The 19555-nt window shown below is 44.8% G+C and overlaps 1 protein-coding gene across 1 annotated transcript; it reads right to left on the reverse strand.

Annotated features, from left to right (window-relative positions):
• Positions 1–1667: 1667 nt before the first annotated feature.
• Positions 1668–18676, reverse strand: LOC119163690 (leucine-rich repeats and immunoglobulin-like domains protein 1). Its single transcript, XM_037415748.2, has 5 exons — positions 18573–18676; positions 9250–9634; positions 7465–7711; positions 4473–4659; positions 1668–2429 (listed from the first exon to the last, which is right to left on the reverse strand). The coding sequence occupies exons 1-5, from the start codon at positions 18574–18576 to the stop codon at positions 2257–2259; spliced, it is 996 nt and encodes a 331-aa protein (XP_037271645.2). The 5' UTR covers positions 18577–18676; the 3' UTR covers positions 1668–2256.
• Between the last annotated feature and the right edge of the window lie 879 nt (positions 18677–19555).

Genomic DNA, 19555 nt, shown 5'->3' on the forward strand with positions numbered 1-19555 from the left:
TATCGTCATGTCATACCAACTAGCCCAAGCTGCCACACTTATAACCCACATATCTACCGAGACATCCCGCAGAATCGATACCCGTCCACGTACGTATATCTGCAAACAGCGGATATAGGTTGGAATGTACTTAAAATATTTTGAAGTTTGCGTGAACGATTGACCCCATTGTGCTATTGACACCCTCGATGGGGGACTCTTGGGGACTCCTATACTTCCCTGAGCACGCTGCATCAAGTTATGATGACGTCATAGTCGCCTGTTTTCTTTGACCACGTTGCTTCAGCAGGCTAATACTCTGCAGTTGCTCGCGAGTCCCTGGCTGCGGCACACAAGTTGAAAGTAGTGTGTTTTATGGCATAGCTCTCCCATTTCCCGTTCAAAAAAAACTTTTGTACCCGCGTACATGTGCAAGTACGCTATCCAGCTCCCCGTAAACTGAACCACGCTTCTATTGGCGAGAGAGACAGAGCGCAGTTCAAGGAAAACAAATTCTACCCATCAAGGTATGGTCAGCCTAGGTTGTACATATTCTTTTTAAAGCACAAGGCAAAATGTTTCATTTCTAAACGTTTAATAAGACTACAGTCAATGCTCTGAAGCTAGCGGGATTTCGCAGTGTGCTCCGGCGGATACAACTAGTCCCCACGAAAATGGGGCACAATCACAAACTCCACGTCAACGTTGCAGTATCCGTAGTCACCTTTACGTCTTCGTGTACAAGAACAACTAGTTCGTGAATGAAGAGAAACCCATCAGCAATTGCAAGACAAAGGGAATGACATCAATATCCAGTGTCTTCCATGTCACTGCAGCATGAACGGCAACGAAAATGCGGTCAATTCTATGAATACCCATAAATGTGTGGTCGAGGAATCCGTTTCATTTGGGTGCACGTTAAAGAACCCCAGGTGGTCAAAATTTCCGGAGCCCTCCACTACGGCGTCTCTCATAATCAAATGGTGGTTTTGGGACGTTAAACCCTACAAATCAATCAATCAGGAATCCGTTTCATTATCAAGAGCCGATGCAGCATCGCAGGTTCACTCGCTTGCACGCGATATAAATGCGGAATACGATCAAGATGCTTTGAGGGACAGCGGCTTTCCCGCTATCTGTTTCGCGATGAAAGAAAACAACTGTTGGTAGGTGTTGTTGGTGTTGCGTGTTTTTTGCCAGCTGGCTGGTTTCAAAATGCGTGAAAAAGTTAGCTGTCTGGCTTCGCGATCCGTGCGCTGGCGATCTCTGCTCGTCTGTTCCGTGGTGCTCGTTTTTTTTTTGCTTCTGCGCCATGATGTTTTACGACTCGCGCTCTTCACGCGTCGCCTTGAGTTGCTCAGGTATAACTGTCAGTTCAATCGCACGAATAAACCATGCATATTCAACTAGCCCAACTTTCGATTCTGTTGCTCACGACGAGTTCCGGAAAATGGGGCCGACAATAACAAAAACCACTGATGAGCATGCCCTTTGAGTTGTAGATCTCATTGTGTCAGTTTCAATTTACGCTGATACAGAGTAGTGTTTTTTTTTCCAGTAGGGACACAGTTGATGATTTCAAAAGTGGTTGACTTTAAAAGCGCATGATTTCGACGTTTATGTCATTGTACGAACAATCAGTGGGCAAGCACATGCGAAGTAACTATATTTACACATTTACAACTATATAGAAATCCGATCTTTTATTGACGTCGCTTGGAATTTTACGTTGCGAGATTTCCTTGTCGCTTTTAAATGTTGAATTTAATTATTTCAGGAATGGCTATACTTGTGACCGGTAGCAACAAAAGTGTTGGCTGCTAAGCACGTGCATAAGAATACCATTTTTGGCATGAAATGAAAAAGCTAGATAAGAACAATACGTCAACCCATGCTATGAAAAACGAAAGAAGAAAAGTAAAGGAAGAAAAAACAAATAAGATAAAAGGAAAGCATTAGAAAAGTGAGCAAAACAAAAAAGAGCAAGGAAGCAAGAAAAAAGAAAAGAACAAAAGGAGACAAAGAAGCAAAGAAGGAAGAAATTAAGCCAGGCAGGCACATGCAGTGTACAACAGTGCTAACAGTATTCGCACGCACAAAAAAGTTCTCAGTTGAATGAGAACCAACTAGTGCGAATGATTCTCGCATGTAAAAGGCAGGTGCGCTGTGGTTCTTGGGCGAATATAACTTTTTTTTCTGTTTTGCTAGGTCGGAAATGGTTCTGGGCAATTTTCATTTAATTTTCCAGTGACGTCATGTGCGCGCGATATGCATAACTTAGCCGATGGTGGCGATGCTCCCAGGAGGCTTGCACATGATTCTCTGGCGGGTGAGGCTGGTCGCATTCAGACCATCCGGACATTTGAATCCTTCGATAATGCGTACACGTTTCCGCTTCCTAGACTCGACGATCCACACGTACGAGCAGCCGATGCAAGTCATAGGATTGCCTGGAATGTTAAGAAAAAAAGTACGTTAGAAGAAGAAGAATGAAGTGCAAAAGGATCGCAGCATATCCAGGAAGTGAACGATGACGAGTGGGCGAAGCTCCGGGTTATCATTAACACCCGTACATTGCCAACTCGATCATGCAAAGGCGTGACAACACCTGCGTACAGTATATACAAAGTCGCTAATTAATCACAATGCAATGCGGACATGTTGTTGCGGACATACGCATGTGGACATACTCATGTGGACATACTCATGTGGACAATGCGGACATACTCATGTTGAATTCCTCATTAATATAGATATCCATACGCATATGCATGTCCATATGGCTATCCGTATGAATATGGATATCCATAGCGTGTTACACGGACGGACAGGGGACATGGGTCGACCCTGAAGAGCTTCACTCATAAATATCCCCGCCATATCAAACAAAGTCAATGATGTTAGAGGAGCTTGCTCGGAGGGAGCACGGGGCGTTTCTTGGCGAGCCCATTTCTGTAGGAAGGCTCATTGACGAGCCAGCGCAGGATGTGTACTACGTTTAAGGTGGCGTTCTATCTACTATCTATATATATATATATATATATATATATATATATATATATATATATATATATATATATATATATATATATATATATATATATATATATTATATATTTATATTTGTATAAGTATATATCTATATTTATATAATTATATATATATATATTTATATATTTATATATTTATATTTATATAAGTATATATCTATATTTATATAATTATATATCTATATATATTTATATATTTATATATATATATATTTATATATTTATATATTTATATTTATATAAGTATATATCTATATTTATATAATTATATATCTATATATATTTATATATTTATATATCTATATATCTATATATTTATATATTTATATATTTATCTATCGCGCTCATTTAGCTAGCTTCACATATACCAAATTTGGTATTACGACACGTGAATGGGCGACGAAGATATGTGACTGATGCAAACATGACAATCAAGATATGCGGGTTATGTAAAACATGACTAGGTTATATGCTCATAGCGTGCCCATGGCCGTTTCGCTAGCTCTACACATACCAAATTAGGTATCGCGTGATGTGGATAGACGATGAAGGTAAATGCCCCTTACGAACATGATAATCATGAAATGGAAGTCATGTATGGCATAACATACGTCCGCCTCATAACGTTTTATTGGTTTTAAATTTACATATCAGCTTTCGTCATTCGTGCTTTGCATACCATAGATTCCACCTGTACCTGGAATCTGCCAATTTTTTATTAGTTCTTCTCTTTGAACTGTTTGTTGTTTGCGAAGTTAGAGGCCGTGGCTTGTTGTAGGTGAGATATGCGGTATTGATACGGTCCTTCTATTCATATGGGCCATTCTCCTAAATGTATCCAGGGTGGTGGCCTTCCGTGAGGAGAAAACAACCCGTCACGAGGGAAAATCAGTGTTTTGGGCTTTTGGCGTTTCACGATGTTCGGTTCACAGAGTGATCCATCTGTTGCTGTTGTTGTTGGATGTAGACCTACGTTTTCTTTTCATTGAAGCTAAAATATTTCGTTTTTTTTTCGAAAATCTTTTGTACAAATAATAACTGGGTTTAGCCAAGTTTGATGTAATTGGGTTTGACTGTACATACAACACTGTGCAAAGAAAAGAAAGGCAGGATATCAGAAAAGGTAACGCTATATTTCTCGCGTCAGCAAGCTGCTTCAGTTGCTGTGCCGATCCTATTGTCTGCTCGTCTCTTCCTATCTTTATTTGAGCTGTGTTGCCCAAATTTGTCTCAACGTGCAATAGACAATCGTGCTTACGTGAGTATATCGAACAAACTGCGTAGCGTCAGCTTGACACGCGATACGATGAAAGGGCGATCTCCCATTAAATTGCTCCAGAGTTAACGAAGAGGCCATTACACGCTTGTCGATACATTCGACAATGATCAAAATTCCACACTTCTTAACAGTTCAAGGTTAGCCAGTGGGCAAAGTTGAATCACCTTCGACTTTGATGACCGGTGTAAGTTCCCGTCCCCGCGCGTTCGAAATCATGCGGATGATGAGTCCTTCGAAGGGCTTTCTCGGCAGCTCGGTGAGCTTGTTGTGGGACAGGTCCACCTCCAGGGGCATCGCTGCGTCGAAGGCGGTGCTTTCGATGGTCTTGATCGCAGAACGCGAGAGGTCAATCTGTTGACGACAAACGTAGGTGCGAGAATAAATTGACATTTTGATTGATATGTGGGGTTTAACGTCCCAAAACCACCATATGATTATGAGAGACGCCGTAGTGGAGGACTCCGGAAATTTTTGACCACCTGGGGTTCTTTAACGTGCACCCAAATCTGAGCACACGGGCCTACAACATTTCCGCCTCCATCGGAAAAAAATTGACATTTTCTTTGATTTTCGTTGACCTGTTTTATTTTTGGGCCTGAGGTTCTTTAATGTCGAGGCTTGTCATTGAATGTTGGCGTTGGCGTTGTACGCCGTAGCCTACGCTGGTGATAACGATGATGCTAATGACGATGAAGTACAAGCGCGTCCCAGACGACATATTCTCTTTCTACGATCATGGCACAGCACATGCAAGGTACGCACTATATGCCATGGCGACCCGATGATGCTGAAGACGTTAATGATCACAGACAATGACTAGCTTGTGCGGTATATGACGTCTTGAAGGGCTCTACAATCCATTTTGTATGACAAAAAACAACTAAAGAGCATCAGGAGAACATGTCCAGACCTCGTCTTTGCCAACTTCAGGCTATATCTGATAGCAGAAAGCAGTAATAAAGAAGGCAAAGCAAAACGAGGCGAAACTCAATATGCCAGTTATGACCAATAAATATCGTATATAACTGTAAACCACTTAGCATCATTTGCATACATGATTTGTGAATATCACGGGTTATTTACGGTAACACCGAATTATCCCACTGCTTCGCCCACTCTTCATCAGACACTTAAAGCTTATGCCACGATTTTTCTTTTTTTGCATACAGTCTTTACGTTAAATAAACATTTGTCAGGTGTTTTCATTTTTTGTTGCACTGTAGTTGTTTAGTTAGTGGCCTTTACATACAAATATTTTCGAACACTATACCTTTTCTAGTGTATTTTGCGTTCGCTAGTTGATTTTCTTTACAGTAATTGATGTCTCGCTTTGTAAACATTAGATGAACTACACTGCAAAAGGAGATGTGGTCAAAGAAAGGCGATGCATGCACAGCGATGACAACAAAACTTGAAGGAGTTCCTAAAGGTTTTTTTAGACCTCAATCCATGCCTCTATAGTGAACACGTATATTGATTTTTTGAAACTATGAGCAGAAAATCACGACTTTCTATTCATTTCGCGCGCTCAAAACTAATAAAGAAAGCAATAGCTAGTGCGTGCTTCGTCAATGCCCTTAGAAAGTCATGTCCGAATTCTATGCAAAAAAAAAGTCTGACGTTCAAGTTTTGTTGCCTTCACCACTGACACGGGAGAGAGAAGGAGAGTGTAGGAGAAGAGATGGAGACGAGAGAGGAGACGCTAATCCGCACTAGAACGTCGCACTACTATATAAACATATCGTTGCCTTCACCGCCGGCTCGGGAGAGAGGGAGGAGCCTAAGAGAGGAGAGGGTTAGGGACCGCGCTTGCGCAGTGGAGGGGTGAACTCCATGGGAGGGAGTGTTTGACCGACGCAGCCCTCGCCATAAGCTGCTTCACATTTATCGTGATACAAATGAAGACCTTTTTATTTTCTATTCCTATAGATTTATTGTAAGGTGAGAGCCTTAGACGCCTCATGAAACGTGACAATTGACTGTCGGCAAGATCGTGACGCATGCAAACGAAAAAATTACGTGATGACCTCTCCACAAGACTTCACTAGGACGTCATCGTGGATTCACTACGATGTGAAATATTGACGTCATCATGGGACATAGTCACTCGGTAAAGGATGAACCGATCAAGGAGGCAGTGACGTTCCACGTTCGGTGTAGAAAGATTTACAAGCGGAGCCGGGGATGGTCAGTGTTGGACAACTACATGTGTATGAAAGGATTGCTTTTGCCTATTAGTCGTCTTAGGCAAATTTATTAATGACGCTGAGAGTTTTACCTAGTTCAGGGCCGACAGTGCAGAGGCTAAGGTGACTTGCACTAAGTCCACTATGGTCATGAAGTACGTTTATGGTTTTACCTTGCATGATGTGATTTCTTATGATTTTTTTAGGTTGAGTAAAGCATGACCATGTTATCTTACTCAGAAACTCGCCAAATTTGTTATGCGGTTATGAGTACGTTGTTTCAAATTACTTGGCGCTTTTTATTATTAGTTTCCGAAGGGCGGGTGCACAGTTAAGCTTCGTTCTCCCTGATGAAGAATACCACGTCCACCTATGATACACTGCATGTGTTTCCTAAGCACGAAAAATGGGGCGCGCTAGAGAGCAAGGACTAAGAATTTTCGCACACACAATGCATCGTTACCGACTACCTGAAATGATAGTTTCACTGCAATACATAGAACATTGCGTGATAATACTGGGTTAGGCCCCGGGCCTGACACCAAGAGTCCAACTTAGGTTGTAGGAAAGGTAATACCTTCTTAAAAGCAACTGGGCTACATGCACGGCTATTACATTTTGTCAGTTTGAAAGGCCTGTATATTTTCAAATCTATAACTGACCACCGTCGTCCATTGCTCTTTCTCCTCTTCTTTCCGCTCCTCCAGTGTAGAGCAGCAGGCTAAAGCATGCTATCGCTCAGGCAAGCGCTTCCGCCTTTCCCTAAATAAACATCGCTTGCTACAATACAATATGTGCTTATAGCTCTTGCGTCTTTCTCGCATTGTGTTCGTCTCTCCCCTCCCCCTCCCATGCGAAGGGTAGCAGACCGGCTGCCCATAGGCTGGTTAACCTTCCTGCCATTCTTTTCCTCCTATTTTCCTTCCTTCCATGCTCGAGAACGCACCAGCATCCCAAAAGAATTGCTTACCTTGAGGAGCGGGTTTGCGCGGATAAAAGACAGCGAGTGTCCTCCCAGTTTCATAAGCCTCGTTTGGCTGAGGAGAAGCTCGGTGAGGTTGGTGAGGCCAAAGAAGGCAGCTGCCCCAATCTCAGTGATCGGGTTTCCCCTCAGCGAAAGCCTCTGCAGGCGGATGCTTTTGAACGCATTTGGCGGCACTTTTCTGAGCTTGTTGCCGCCAAGGTCGAGGCTCTCCAGCGATGTGAAGCTCCGCAGCCTGCGTTGTTCATCAAACTCTAACAGGTGGTGCGCCAAAAAAAAAACAATAACGCTCACAGAGAGGGCACCATTCTGGCAGCGTTTCATGGCTTCACAGAGGACCATCGAGGGTGAGGAGCAGGGCAAGGTTATGTGCCAAGTCAGGCACAGTGCCATTGATTGCGCCATTGGTGTGGTGTACGACATTGCACTTTAGTGGGACAACCTTTATGTTGGACAAAATTGACGTTGTGTAAATACAACGCTAATGCATCACCAGGCTTCGCTGAAAGGACAACCGTGTTCAAATTTTTCTACACGTAGTAGTGAATGCGGTTGCGCACCCTTTTTCGGTGATACGACAATCAAATCTAGATTCAAGAATATGGTAGCACGTGAAATAGCAGAAGCGTAGTTCATATACAGAGCAGATGATGCATTTGTCGCGAAAACCACAGTCGCGTTACTTGTTGCTTAGTTAAATTTCCTGGAAGCCCGTCAGTAAGACAATCTTTGTCTGCTCATCTACCCGTTTCATCAACAAGTGTTCACATAACCGCTTATATATGTCTCTTGTTGCAATAAACTCTCAAGTGATAGTGTGAGCTGTGTTTTGATTCCCTCCATCTGTGCTATCGTTTTTTTTTCGTTAACCATCCTTAAGATGAGTATCCCATTCGCCCAACAATTTGTGCTTTTCGAGTTGATCAGGGGACACCAACGTGTGTGTGTGTAAGAGAGAGAGAAAGAACAATAATAGAGGTAAGAATAAAACCCTGCCATATTGCACATTTATTTAGGCACCAATGCATTGCATTAAGGAAACTTTAAACACCCGTCATAAGCTGCGCTACCTATGCGCACACCCACAGTTTGACTGTATGCAACAGGCCTCACTTGACATTATAGTTGCACCTCCACAGCGATCGACGTCAAAGCCACCTATCCAAATCTGCGCAGGGTCAACTGGTATTCCGTTCTGCTCGCCTAAGACCTATTGACATTTTCTACACTGTCTTCAAGCTTGAGAAGTGCCCGCCTGGCACACGTTAAGTTCACCCGCGCATGCATTATTCGCTTCAGTCTTCACGCTTCAGTGTTCTTTAAGCGGATCCCTTAATACGAAAGCCCTAAGTGTCTCTTCATATGTGTAAAGTAACTGCTGGCCTCGTTGCCACCGACACGAGTGATGCAAAAAGTCATAGACATCGTGTGGTGACGTCACCACGTGGCATCGTCACGGCGTTAGAAGGCACCAAAATCTGTGACACCGTGACGACGTCACGATACAGCACTATTGCACGACTCTGTCACTTAATCAGAGGACCATGGATGAAGCAAGAGAATCGGCAACGTGCAAAAAGTTTGCAACGCCAAACCACTCTAGGTGCCAAAAACTTTCAAAAGGAGCTGAGGAGAAGCTATACACCGAGAAAGAAGAAAATTAAAATGGTTTTGGTCTTTCGAGTCGTCTTAGGTGAATACGTTAGATACCCAGCGAATCTTTCTTAAGTTGTAACAGAACACGGGCACAAGAAAGCCTCCTCGTATACTTACTTGTCATACTCAAACGTCTCTAGGGCGTTGCCATACAAACTGAGCACGGTGACGACCTTGTTCATGAGCAGCAGGGAACCCAAGGTGAAGTTACTCAGGTTGGGGTTTTTCTCAATGTGAACGTTCTCGAATCTAAAAAATCCCAGTACTCCGGGCCTGAATGACTTGATTGGAGTATTCTGGATCCACAATGACCGGTGGTCACTGCTTTGCGCGTTCACGCTGTTGAAGGCACGTCTCAGCTGCGCTGCACGCTCGGCTCGCATGCAGTTGATGCCGTAGTAGTCGCACGTGCACGGACTCAAACTTGTGGCGTTCGGACAGCCAGCTTGTGCAAGGCCCACGCACGCCCATGCAAGGATGGCCAGAGAAGTGCTCCACCAGCCTGCGTGCAAAGCAAGTAGTGTTTTATAGAACGTCAGTACAACGGGGTATTTTATGGGCAGTAACAGCAGGTTTCCAAACAGCAGGGCTGTCTAAGCTTGGCGTATGGCCGCGCAGAAAACGCAGTTGAGGGTGGGAGGAAGAGAAACGAAGATGGGAGAGGGTGCCCCACTGTGGTGGTCCAGTAGCTAAGGTACCCGGCTGATGACCCGCAGGTCGCGGAAGCGAATCCCGGCTGTGTCGGCTGCATTTTTCGATGGAGGCGAGAATTCTGTAGTCCCGTGTACTCAGATTTGGGTCCACTTTAAAGAACCACAGGTGGTCGAAATTTCCTGAGCCCTCCACTACGGCATCGCTCGTAATTATATGGTGGTTTGGGGACGTTAAACCCCACGTATCATCGAAGATGGGAGAGGGCAAAGCATACCATACTTAGGTATGATGTAGTGAAGCAAGGGGCTTTGAAGAGTAAGTGAGGAGAATGAGAGGAGAAAGAAAGGCAGTAGGGCATATGTGTTTGCCTTTGTTGGGGCGGTGGTGGTCGTAACAACTTTACTAATAACTCCGGCCGATTCGTGGCCTGGGCCTAGGGCGCTGCTAAACAGGACCGGAGACCCTATCTCCTCGCCGCCTTGCGGACTTGCTGAATGGCCCACAGTTGATCATAGAATTCGGAGCTGCGCAACCCAGCCGTTCACCGCGATGCAGCCTCAATCTGAAAGACTGAATTTTATTCTGCTAAAACTGCACATTCCCAGAGAATGTGCCTTAGTGATACGCAAGTGCAGCCGCACAATATGCGCCTATCATATGGATAGACATCTTGATATATCCTGCTAAATTGAATGCAATGGGAGATTGACTGGCTTTGTAGTTGCGTCCTATCTACCTCTTGAGATATATCGAGTTCGGGGCTTGTTGCGTGATAAAGACACCTAAATTTTAAATTCAAAGGATTTCCTAGCGAAATTCGGCGACTTAGGTTCTGTCTGTCTGTCTGTCTGTCTGTCTGTCTGTCTGTCTGTCTGTCTGTCTGTCTGTCTGTCTGTCTGTTTACGACTTTTACCTCTCCTGGTCGTTTCGACAGTGGTATCGATACCAAACTTCGTATGCCATAACATGACTGTATGACGAGCATACATGGCTAGTCATAGCGTGAAAATCACGACATGACTGTCATAAATGTCATGATTTACATTTCATTGTCTTGCTGCTCTTGCAGTGGTTTCGTTCACCTGATATGTTTCAAAACTGGTATGGTATGACATGACTGCATTGCGAACACAGGTGACAGACCCTAACATGAAAATCATGACATGCGTGTCATGTAACAGCATGACTACATGCCACACTTATGATGCGCTCGCTGCCGTTTCGCTAGCTTCGCATATACCAAATTTGGTAATACGGTACGCCTATTAATGACGAAGATATGTGACTGGTGCAAACATAATGTTCATCAGGTGCGTGTCATGTAACAACATGACTACATGCCACGGTCATGATGGGCTCTCGGCCATTTCACTAGCTTCACATATACCAAGTTTGTATTACGGGACGTGAATGGATGACGAATGTATGTGACTGGTGCAAACATGATAAACATAAGATGCGTGTCATATACCAAGATTACTACACGCTACGCTCATGATGCGCTCATGGCCGTTTCGCTAGCTTCACGTGCACCAAATTTGATATTACGTTATGTGAACGAACGACATAGCTAAATGATAAGTTCAAACATGATCAATATGACATGCGTGTCATGTACGAACAAGACTACATGCCTCACTCCTGATGTGCTAGCTTTACATAAGCCAAATTTTGTATTAAGTCACGTGAATGCATGATGAAGGTATGTGACTGGTGCAAACATGATAATAATGAGATAGATGCGTCTCGTGTAAGAACATCACTATATGCCACACTCAAGGCACAAATACACTTCGACCTGACCCAGCGCGCGTGCGCAACGGCAGTCGTTTTCTCGAGTCACGCCGGCGATGCCACTCCAGGTGCCGATCTGCCTGCCATGTATATACTCGCAGGTGCGCGCCACTCTGCGTTGCTTTGACAGATGCGCGTTTGAGGGTGCCCGGCGTCCCTCCGTCACGAAGGGAGGCAGACGTAGTGCTGTCTGGGTAGAGCTAGATAACGTCATCGGCGCGAAATGCAGCATGTTGCATTTCGCGCCCGTTGCCGCCGGGCCGCGCCGACGGATGGTGGTCGCGCCGATCGCACCTGGCGTCAGACTAAAGACCGCTCGTGTTTTGCTAGCGTAGCGTCGCTGCGCCCAGCGTGCGCGCGTGTCAACCGTACGTCGGAGTATATCGGGCTCTTCATTGTGCACTCATGGTCGTTTTGTTAGCTCCACATATACCAAGTTCGGTATCAAGTGACGTGAATAGGTGACAAAGGTAAATGACACTCGCAAATATGATAATCATGACATGCAAGTCATGTACGGCATAATTTGCCTCCGCCTCGTAAGGTTGAGCTGATTCTAAACTGACATATTAACTTTTCATTTGTGCTTCGCATATCATCGATTCCAGCTGTACGTGCGATCTGCCAATTTTTATTATAAAAGTTTCTATGTAATGTCACTGTACTGGGTCATTCTATCTCTCTCTGTCCAACCTTCCGCGGTATGTCGATCCCTTGAAGATGACCTTTCTACGCGGGCGCAGAATAGGAGGCCTTGCGCTACGGGTTTGGCACGGAGATGTGGAGGGGCGTCTGAGCCAGGAACCATATAATATGTCGCCGCGGTTGTCAAGTGGCCAAAGTATTCGACTGCTGACCCGCAAGTCAAGGGATCGAATCCCGGCTGTGGCGGCTGTATTTTCGATGTAGGCGCAAATGCTCTACGCCCGTGTGCTTGGGTGCACGTTAAAGAACCCCAGGTGGTCTAAATTTGCGGAGCCCTCTACTACGGCGTCTCTCATAATCGTATGGTGCTTTTGGGACGTTAAGCCCTATATATCAATCAATCTCGTTAGAGGTTATATACTTCGCGTTGGCGTTAAGAATAGCCGCGGCCTCTGGCGAAATTCTGCACTGTGCTTAATAATTTCTGATCGCTGTTCGTGAATCACACAAAATATACTGGCTAGTGGGGCAAACAATGGCTCGGGCTATCGCCACTTCCGTTACCTCAGGGTGTCTACTGCGTACACTACACGAGCGGACCGTTGTTTGTCAGTATTGAGGACTACCGCGGCGAAGGCACGTAGATCCACGTATTCTGCCAAGTCTACGAACAGCTCTCTTTTTCTCCCTACCAAAGGTTTCTAGTTGAGGCCGCGCTTTGCTCTCTCTTCTACCCTCGCCCCTCCGCGGTGGTCTAGTGGCTAAGGTACTCGGCTGCTGACCCGCAGGGCGCGGGTTCGAATCCCGGATGCGGCGGCTGCATTTCCGATGGAGGCGGAAATGTTGTAGGCCCGTGTGCTCAGATTTGGGTGCACGTTAAAGAACCCCAGGTGGTATAAATTTTCGGAGCCCTCCACTACGGCGTCTCTCATAATCATATAGTAGTTTTGGGACGTTAAACCCCACATATCAATCAATCAATCTCTTCCACCCTCACTTAGTTCAGGGTGCATGTTCTTGGGTACTTTAGCCACACGGAGCTTTCCTACGACCGGGCTGGGCATTGATGTTTTTTATCGCCGTGCTGCATGTGATTGGCTATCCCGGGTTTGTCCAGGATGCTCCTGCCCGTTCGTATCCTGGTTAGTCTCTCTAGTTGCGAGGTTTAGTGTTTTAGCTCTTCATGCGTATTGTGCATGCCTAACTGCAGTAGAAGTTCTATGCTTGTGCTGTTTGGAAGGCGAAGAGGCATCTTTTGTGTGCTCCGATTGAGAGCGTTCAGCTTAGTCTTTTCAGCAGTATACCAATTGTAGTAGATGGCCTCGTATGTAATGTGAATAATCATGAAGAAATGAATGAGTATGACGACACTGGCCTCCTTCACGCCCCCATTTCTATTGGTGATTCATCTGAGCCCCGTCGTGTTGATGACCTTAGTATCCAGATTCCTTATTGTTGCTTGGTTGGCACCATTTGATTCAATTATGAGTCCGAACACGTAGATCTGCATGACACTAGAAATTTAATGGCCTCCTTTGGTGCGGAAGCAAATATTCTTGTACTCGGCATGCCGAATGGAACACTTGGAAGGCCTTCCTGCAGCGTCGGGTGGTATAGGAGAAGTTGAGATTTTTCTAACGAGCATACAAGACCATTTCCCACCACTACCTCAACCGCAGTCTGCAGCCGCTCCTCGATGTTTTTGTAACTTCCTTCGTATACCCAAATCGTAATGTCGCCTGAGTATATGGCGTTCGAGGAAACTGATCATAACGAGATTGAAGAGCATCGGCGAGATGATGGAGCCTTGTGGGGTCCTGACGCTGCCAATGCTCCTGTCTTCGAATGTGAATATGCCGAGTGTTAAAGACACGCTTCTGGTTGTTAGAAAATCCTTCACGTAGTTTTACGGTTGGTTGCCTAAATTTAGTCTGGCTTTGTTGCATAGTATGGCTGCGTGAACTGCGGTGTTAAAGGCTCTCTTGAGGTCTTACCCTGAAATCGCCCAAGTACTTCTAATCTTGTTGTCAATTATCTGGTGTTTAAGTTAAAATATTTCACCCTGCGTGGAGTGTTGAGCTTGAAACCTGAGGATGGTGTCTGCGTAAGCTTCAAATAAGTCCGAATGTTCGTTGATACGTTTGAGGAAGGCGTGTTTCATCAACATTACGATGCGCGAAGTAAGCCATATGGCGCTGAAAGTTGGTAAGAATTGCGGGTTTTTCAGACTTGGGGATGAGCGCAATTTTTAGGGGCGAAGCTCCTTATGGCATGGCTTGTGCGTCTCTCGTAGTATGTAACCACCAGTGGCACATACCCGAAATAACGGTCCTTACAATGTCTGCTGGATGGGGCACTTTTATATGATGAATACATGATGAAAAGATGTGAGATGACTGTGCTTGGAGTTTTCTCTAGACATATGGACGGACGAACAGACTGACACAAGCACGGACGGACAGGCAGAGGGGCGCGCGGACGGATGGACAGACAGAGGGATGGCCGCAAAAAGAGATGGACGGACAGACAGACGAATGAACAAACGGACGGGTGCACCAAGGATCATACAGATAGGCGGACGCAAGAACAAATGGACAGACAGACTGACGAACGCTGCGCCCCACCAATCATCATTCACTCCGTGCATATGCTGTGATTTTTTTGTTCTGGTATATTGATCAAGCATGAACCCACGGGTCCAGAATTTCTTGATGTATTTAGTCAGTTGAAAGATAGTCTCATTGTCCATATTGCGAAGGGCCTTAATGGTTACCCCACCGGCCCTGGGGCCAATTTGCTATTGACCTTTTGCAGATTACTTCTAATTATTTGTTTTTCGGCCATTCCTCGAGAGTGGGTGTGAGCCACACACATAGTCTATTATGATCGTGATCACCGTCAGCTCCACTGTTTCCAGTCTTCACCTTTTGTGTTAATATATACAAACTGTTTTTCTTCAGGACCTCCTGAGAACCACGTATTCCGTTCTTAAACGAACTCAATATGTGGAGCAACACTGCGTTTGGTATGGAAAATTTTACAACCACCCGGTTGTAGCACACAGCTGCAAAAAAAAATTCACACGAATTATCACAAAGGCAAGTTTCTTTACTGAAGAAACATTGTCGAAAAAATTTAGAAGATTATTAGAAGCGACCACCCCTGAAAGGCGTTGGTTCCCATTTCGATCGCGCACAGAGACAAATTTTTATGAAGCCATGAAGGTTTCATTTGGGAGAAAGTGTGTGCAAATTTACGGTGTAATTTGTGTTCGACTAACCTTTTTCGGGGCCACTGGCTGTGATACCGTTCTAGATACATATTAATAATAATAACAATCACTACGGTTTAGCGTCCAGGAACCACAAGAAGGTCATAAGAAAGGCCATATAATTGTAGACCCCGAAAATTATCGTCTCGGGAGGTTGTTTACCATTCATATAAACGTAGGTACATGGATGTTTGCATTTCGCTCCCATCTGAATGCGGTCACAATCGGCAGGATTCGTACCCGTGCCCTGTAGCGTGATACTCAACGCGCTAAGTTACCACGGCGGCTATTAATTATTAGCAGCTCAATCACGCCATCACCCTTTCTGGAAACGGACAAGGCACTGGGCTACCGCTCAATACTCCAACCGTTGCACAAAAATTGCTTGCTAGCACGTAATTATCCCGATACAAGAACTTCCGGGGATATGTTATATTACAAGTAACACCATGCTTTCATTCTTTAAAACGATAGGCAGCTCCTGAGGTGGCCACGTTGCTGATGTGGTCGGCTGCTGGCTCGAAAGTCGTGAGTTCCATACAGGCCACGGTGGTCATATTTAGATGGAGTGAAATTACGGATTGCCCTGGGTTGTGCAACTTCAGTGCACGTAAATGAACCTACGGCGTTCGATATTACCTTTGCACTTACTCCGCGTCATTTATCATAGAAGTAATTTATTTAGTACCTTAAAAAGCCCTAACCAAGAAACTCACTAATCACGTCTCCTTGTCTGCACTTACATTTACGATTGTGCTGGGCCCACTATATTTAAACATTAGGGAAAAAACGGGGCAAACTACGCGGCAATGGCGCTAAGACTGGGTAAACACCGAAGATGATGTCTGCTTTTCTTTACCCGCACATTCTTTTCCACCCTTTGTTATGCTGTACTATGCATGGCTATGCTATACACTTTTACTCACTTACATCCGTCCCCCTTAACCTCATTTTAATTTTCATCCACTTGAACTATACCACACAAGCCTATGACATGCTACAGTGTACTAGAACAAACGCACTAGTCATGCTATACCATATTCCTTCCTCCTCACTTCTACATCACTATTCTACTTCCCCACTTCTGTTTTACACGTCTTGCTATTTGGTACAATGCTTCTCTCTTGCTTTTGAGTGCCTTGGCATAGCAAGACCGGACGCCCTTTTTCTCAACGTATCTCCTCATCTCTCAAGCAGCTAATGCGCCATGACAACTGAGTTTGGCCTGGCTTAGACAGCTACGCTGTTAAGTCGGTTGCGAAGCAATTTCTAGCATGATAGGTCCAAGCCAGGCTTCTCCTCAGGGTGTGCGGCAGTGGAAATTACGTTCATCGCCCACTGCTCCGCTTTACCATCCCCCGCTTTCAATAGTCGTCCAACCACTTTGAATAATTCGTTTCAAATGAGCGTCTGCAGAGCCAATTATGTGGAAAATGAGAGCGTAAAACTAGTGGATAGACAGCCCAGACTATCGTCTCACACAACAGTGCGACTTAATAATGAGAGCTAATAGAACTAACAGACTGCTAGTTCTCAATAATGTTTTGTCTAACAAAGCAAAGCGATTTCTTGAATTTTCACTCTTTTACTACAATGAGGTTCAGTCAAACGTAAGCTCTCTACCAGCGTGCCATGCCTACCGCACCCTGGTTACCTAATGAGTCAGAACAGTTATCTTTGTGGCCTTTGAGATCTCTAACGCCAGTACGAGTGCTTATAGGTCAAGTTTCATAGCTTCCACTCTCAACGTGCGAATCTCGTTCTCAGTAGTTATGCTTCAGGTGCTGACAGATGGGCGTCATAGCAACCAGAAATGCCCGACCAAAAATTTATGAATGTCGACGTGTGCCAAAAACCAGAGGTTGCTTGAATTTTTTTGAATTAATCAACCTAAAAGCTCAGACCTCACCCCTTCCGCCAGGTATCAAAATGTCAACGTCACAGAAATGTATGCTGCAAATGTTTATTCAAGGAATTCGGGATATCAAAACACCGTCCTCTCAACTTCACTTCTGAATCTATCAATCAGAATGCATGGGGTGGTCAATATTATAGTAACGCTCCTTATGGAAGTGTACTGATGCACCTGTTTGTTTCGCAGTAAATTTCGTGAACACTTTTCGCTGTACACCTTACCTTAGAAGCAAGGGCCCTATACCAAAAATAAGGAAGTGAATTTTTTTTCCTAAATTGGAGGTAAAACTCCGCCTTCTTAGCAGAGGTATGATGAGACATTAAATTATGACAAGAAAACAGTCTATAGCGATTCCATCGTATGCTCCAAGGGTTTGAAAAGAATCGCTTCGTGGAGATGCATCTCACAAAGGCAATTTATTTTCCCGTGTGCAGTGTTTGCCTTATCGTATTTTTATACCTGTAAAGCTACAGTTGCTATTACTCAGTCTGCCCTACTGATTGCGGCTAGCCGCTCACTGCAAACTGCGTATTCAAGCATAGATTTCTCGCTCAATGCCGTGGGAAATGCAGGTTCGACTATCTTCACATAAACAGGCATAGTTATTAAGATTCAGCAATCGCAGCTAGGTCCTTGTCTCCACTTGAAGCATGGCAGCTGCGTGCCAGTTGTTGGTTGGATATGGAAGACAGAGACGTGCTAATGTGGATTATGATAATAGCCTATTGCATATAGGCTTCATCGGCTGTGTATTTTCGCACATTACCGTACAAGTACATTACTGTCCTTTGAACAACTATCTTTTATTTTAGAACTGACGTAGCGTTCACGTAATCAGAACGAAGAGACAGTTTTAATCGAGCTTCACACGAAAGGATACGCTTTTTATTTAGACTTTCGTCTTTGTCTGCGGTGTAGCGTCAATCATGCAAGCATTCCAACTAGGCAAATTTTTCATATTGACGCGGACAGAGACGTGCTAATGTGACAACCATATTGACGCGGTCGTCACATTTGGTGCCAATAAATTACAACAACTTCTACTTCCACTCTTCATTTTTTTTCTTACAGTTCCGGGTTTACATAACATCTATAGGTAACTTCAGTATGCTATTGAGTCAAACCTCAACTCAAACACTTTGGCATGATTAAGTCACTCACCCATTGCGGGTCGCCGTTTCGATGCACCTCAACTTTCACTGCTGAAACGCTGCTTTAAGTAGACTTTTCTAACTAATGGCACGCTACGCGGCTGATGAACTATCGTCAGCTTTTACACCACAGATGCGCCACTAGTTCCTTTTTTTTTTGTTGTTTATTGCGCAGTTTTTTGTGTGCTCGTGTCTCCTGTGAAGTGCAGGTACCTTCGGAGGTGTCTGTGTCCCCCTGTTTATCTGTATACAATAGCAGGAGGGAAGAAAGAGCGAGGCTTCGGAGTGGCCTCGTGGGGGAGCACGTGAGATTAGTCGATAGAGACCACGTTAGCTGGCACGAAAAGATATTGGCTCCTATTGTTCGCCGTCACTCATAGTATTACAATGCATGACGGCACCACTTCGTGAGAGGAGAAAGAATGAGTATTGTGAGTGCCAGAGTTTCGGGTTCTGCCTATAAAAAGAGGATTTTGGCTTCTTCGTTTTGCCGGTTTGCTTGTAAAATTTTCCAGTCGCTTGTCATGTTTTTTTTTTTTCGGCGGGGGGGGGGGTGGCGGGGAAATTAATTTTCATTTTTCCCAGAAATATAGTTAGTATAGCGCTGACCACTTTCAGGAATGCACGTTTGTCGTTAACTAAAGACGCGCTTGTTGGTGACTTGGAGTAGCAGAGTGCATTGGAGGGCACAGGCTTCGCCACCAAGGGGGCCAAAGGTTCGTCCCAGTGACCGCCGTCTTACTACGTCAATGCAAAAGTCGCATTTTGCAGCTCTCCCTTTTAGGTGACTACATAGTTCGAGGGCGGTCCCCAGCTCTCTCTCCGTGCGCACGTCTTCATTGAAATTGCCCAATTGACCGACCACTCTTGAAACACACTGACTAAGTCTGGAACCAACGGCGAGGACCCTTCGTTCTTTTTTTTTTCTCCTGCCAGTGCTGTGTTTATGCTCCCAAGCCACCTACTCCAGTTGATTTTTTCCCCTACCTTTTA

Source organism: Rhipicephalus microplus, chromosome 9 (genome assembly GCF_043290135.1).
Source record: "Rhipicephalus microplus isolate Deutch F79 chromosome 9, USDA_Rmic, whole genome shotgun sequence".
Classification (NCBI taxonomy): domain Eukaryota; kingdom Metazoa; phylum Arthropoda; class Arachnida; order Ixodida; family Ixodidae; genus Rhipicephalus; species Rhipicephalus microplus.

What these genes read in the sequence shown, in the direction of transcription:
- LOC119163690 (XM_037415748.2), bottom strand. An exon ending in GAGACGTTTGAGTATGACAA is followed by an intron (nt 7,712 to 9,249) that starts GTAAGTATACGA and finishes TGAACAACGCAG; the next exon opens with GCTGCGGAGCTTCACATCGC. An exon ending in ACCGGTCATCAAAGTCGAAG is followed by an intron (nt 2,430 to 4,472) that starts GTGATTCAACTT and finishes TTAACATTCCAG; the next exon opens with GCAATCCTATGACTTGCATC.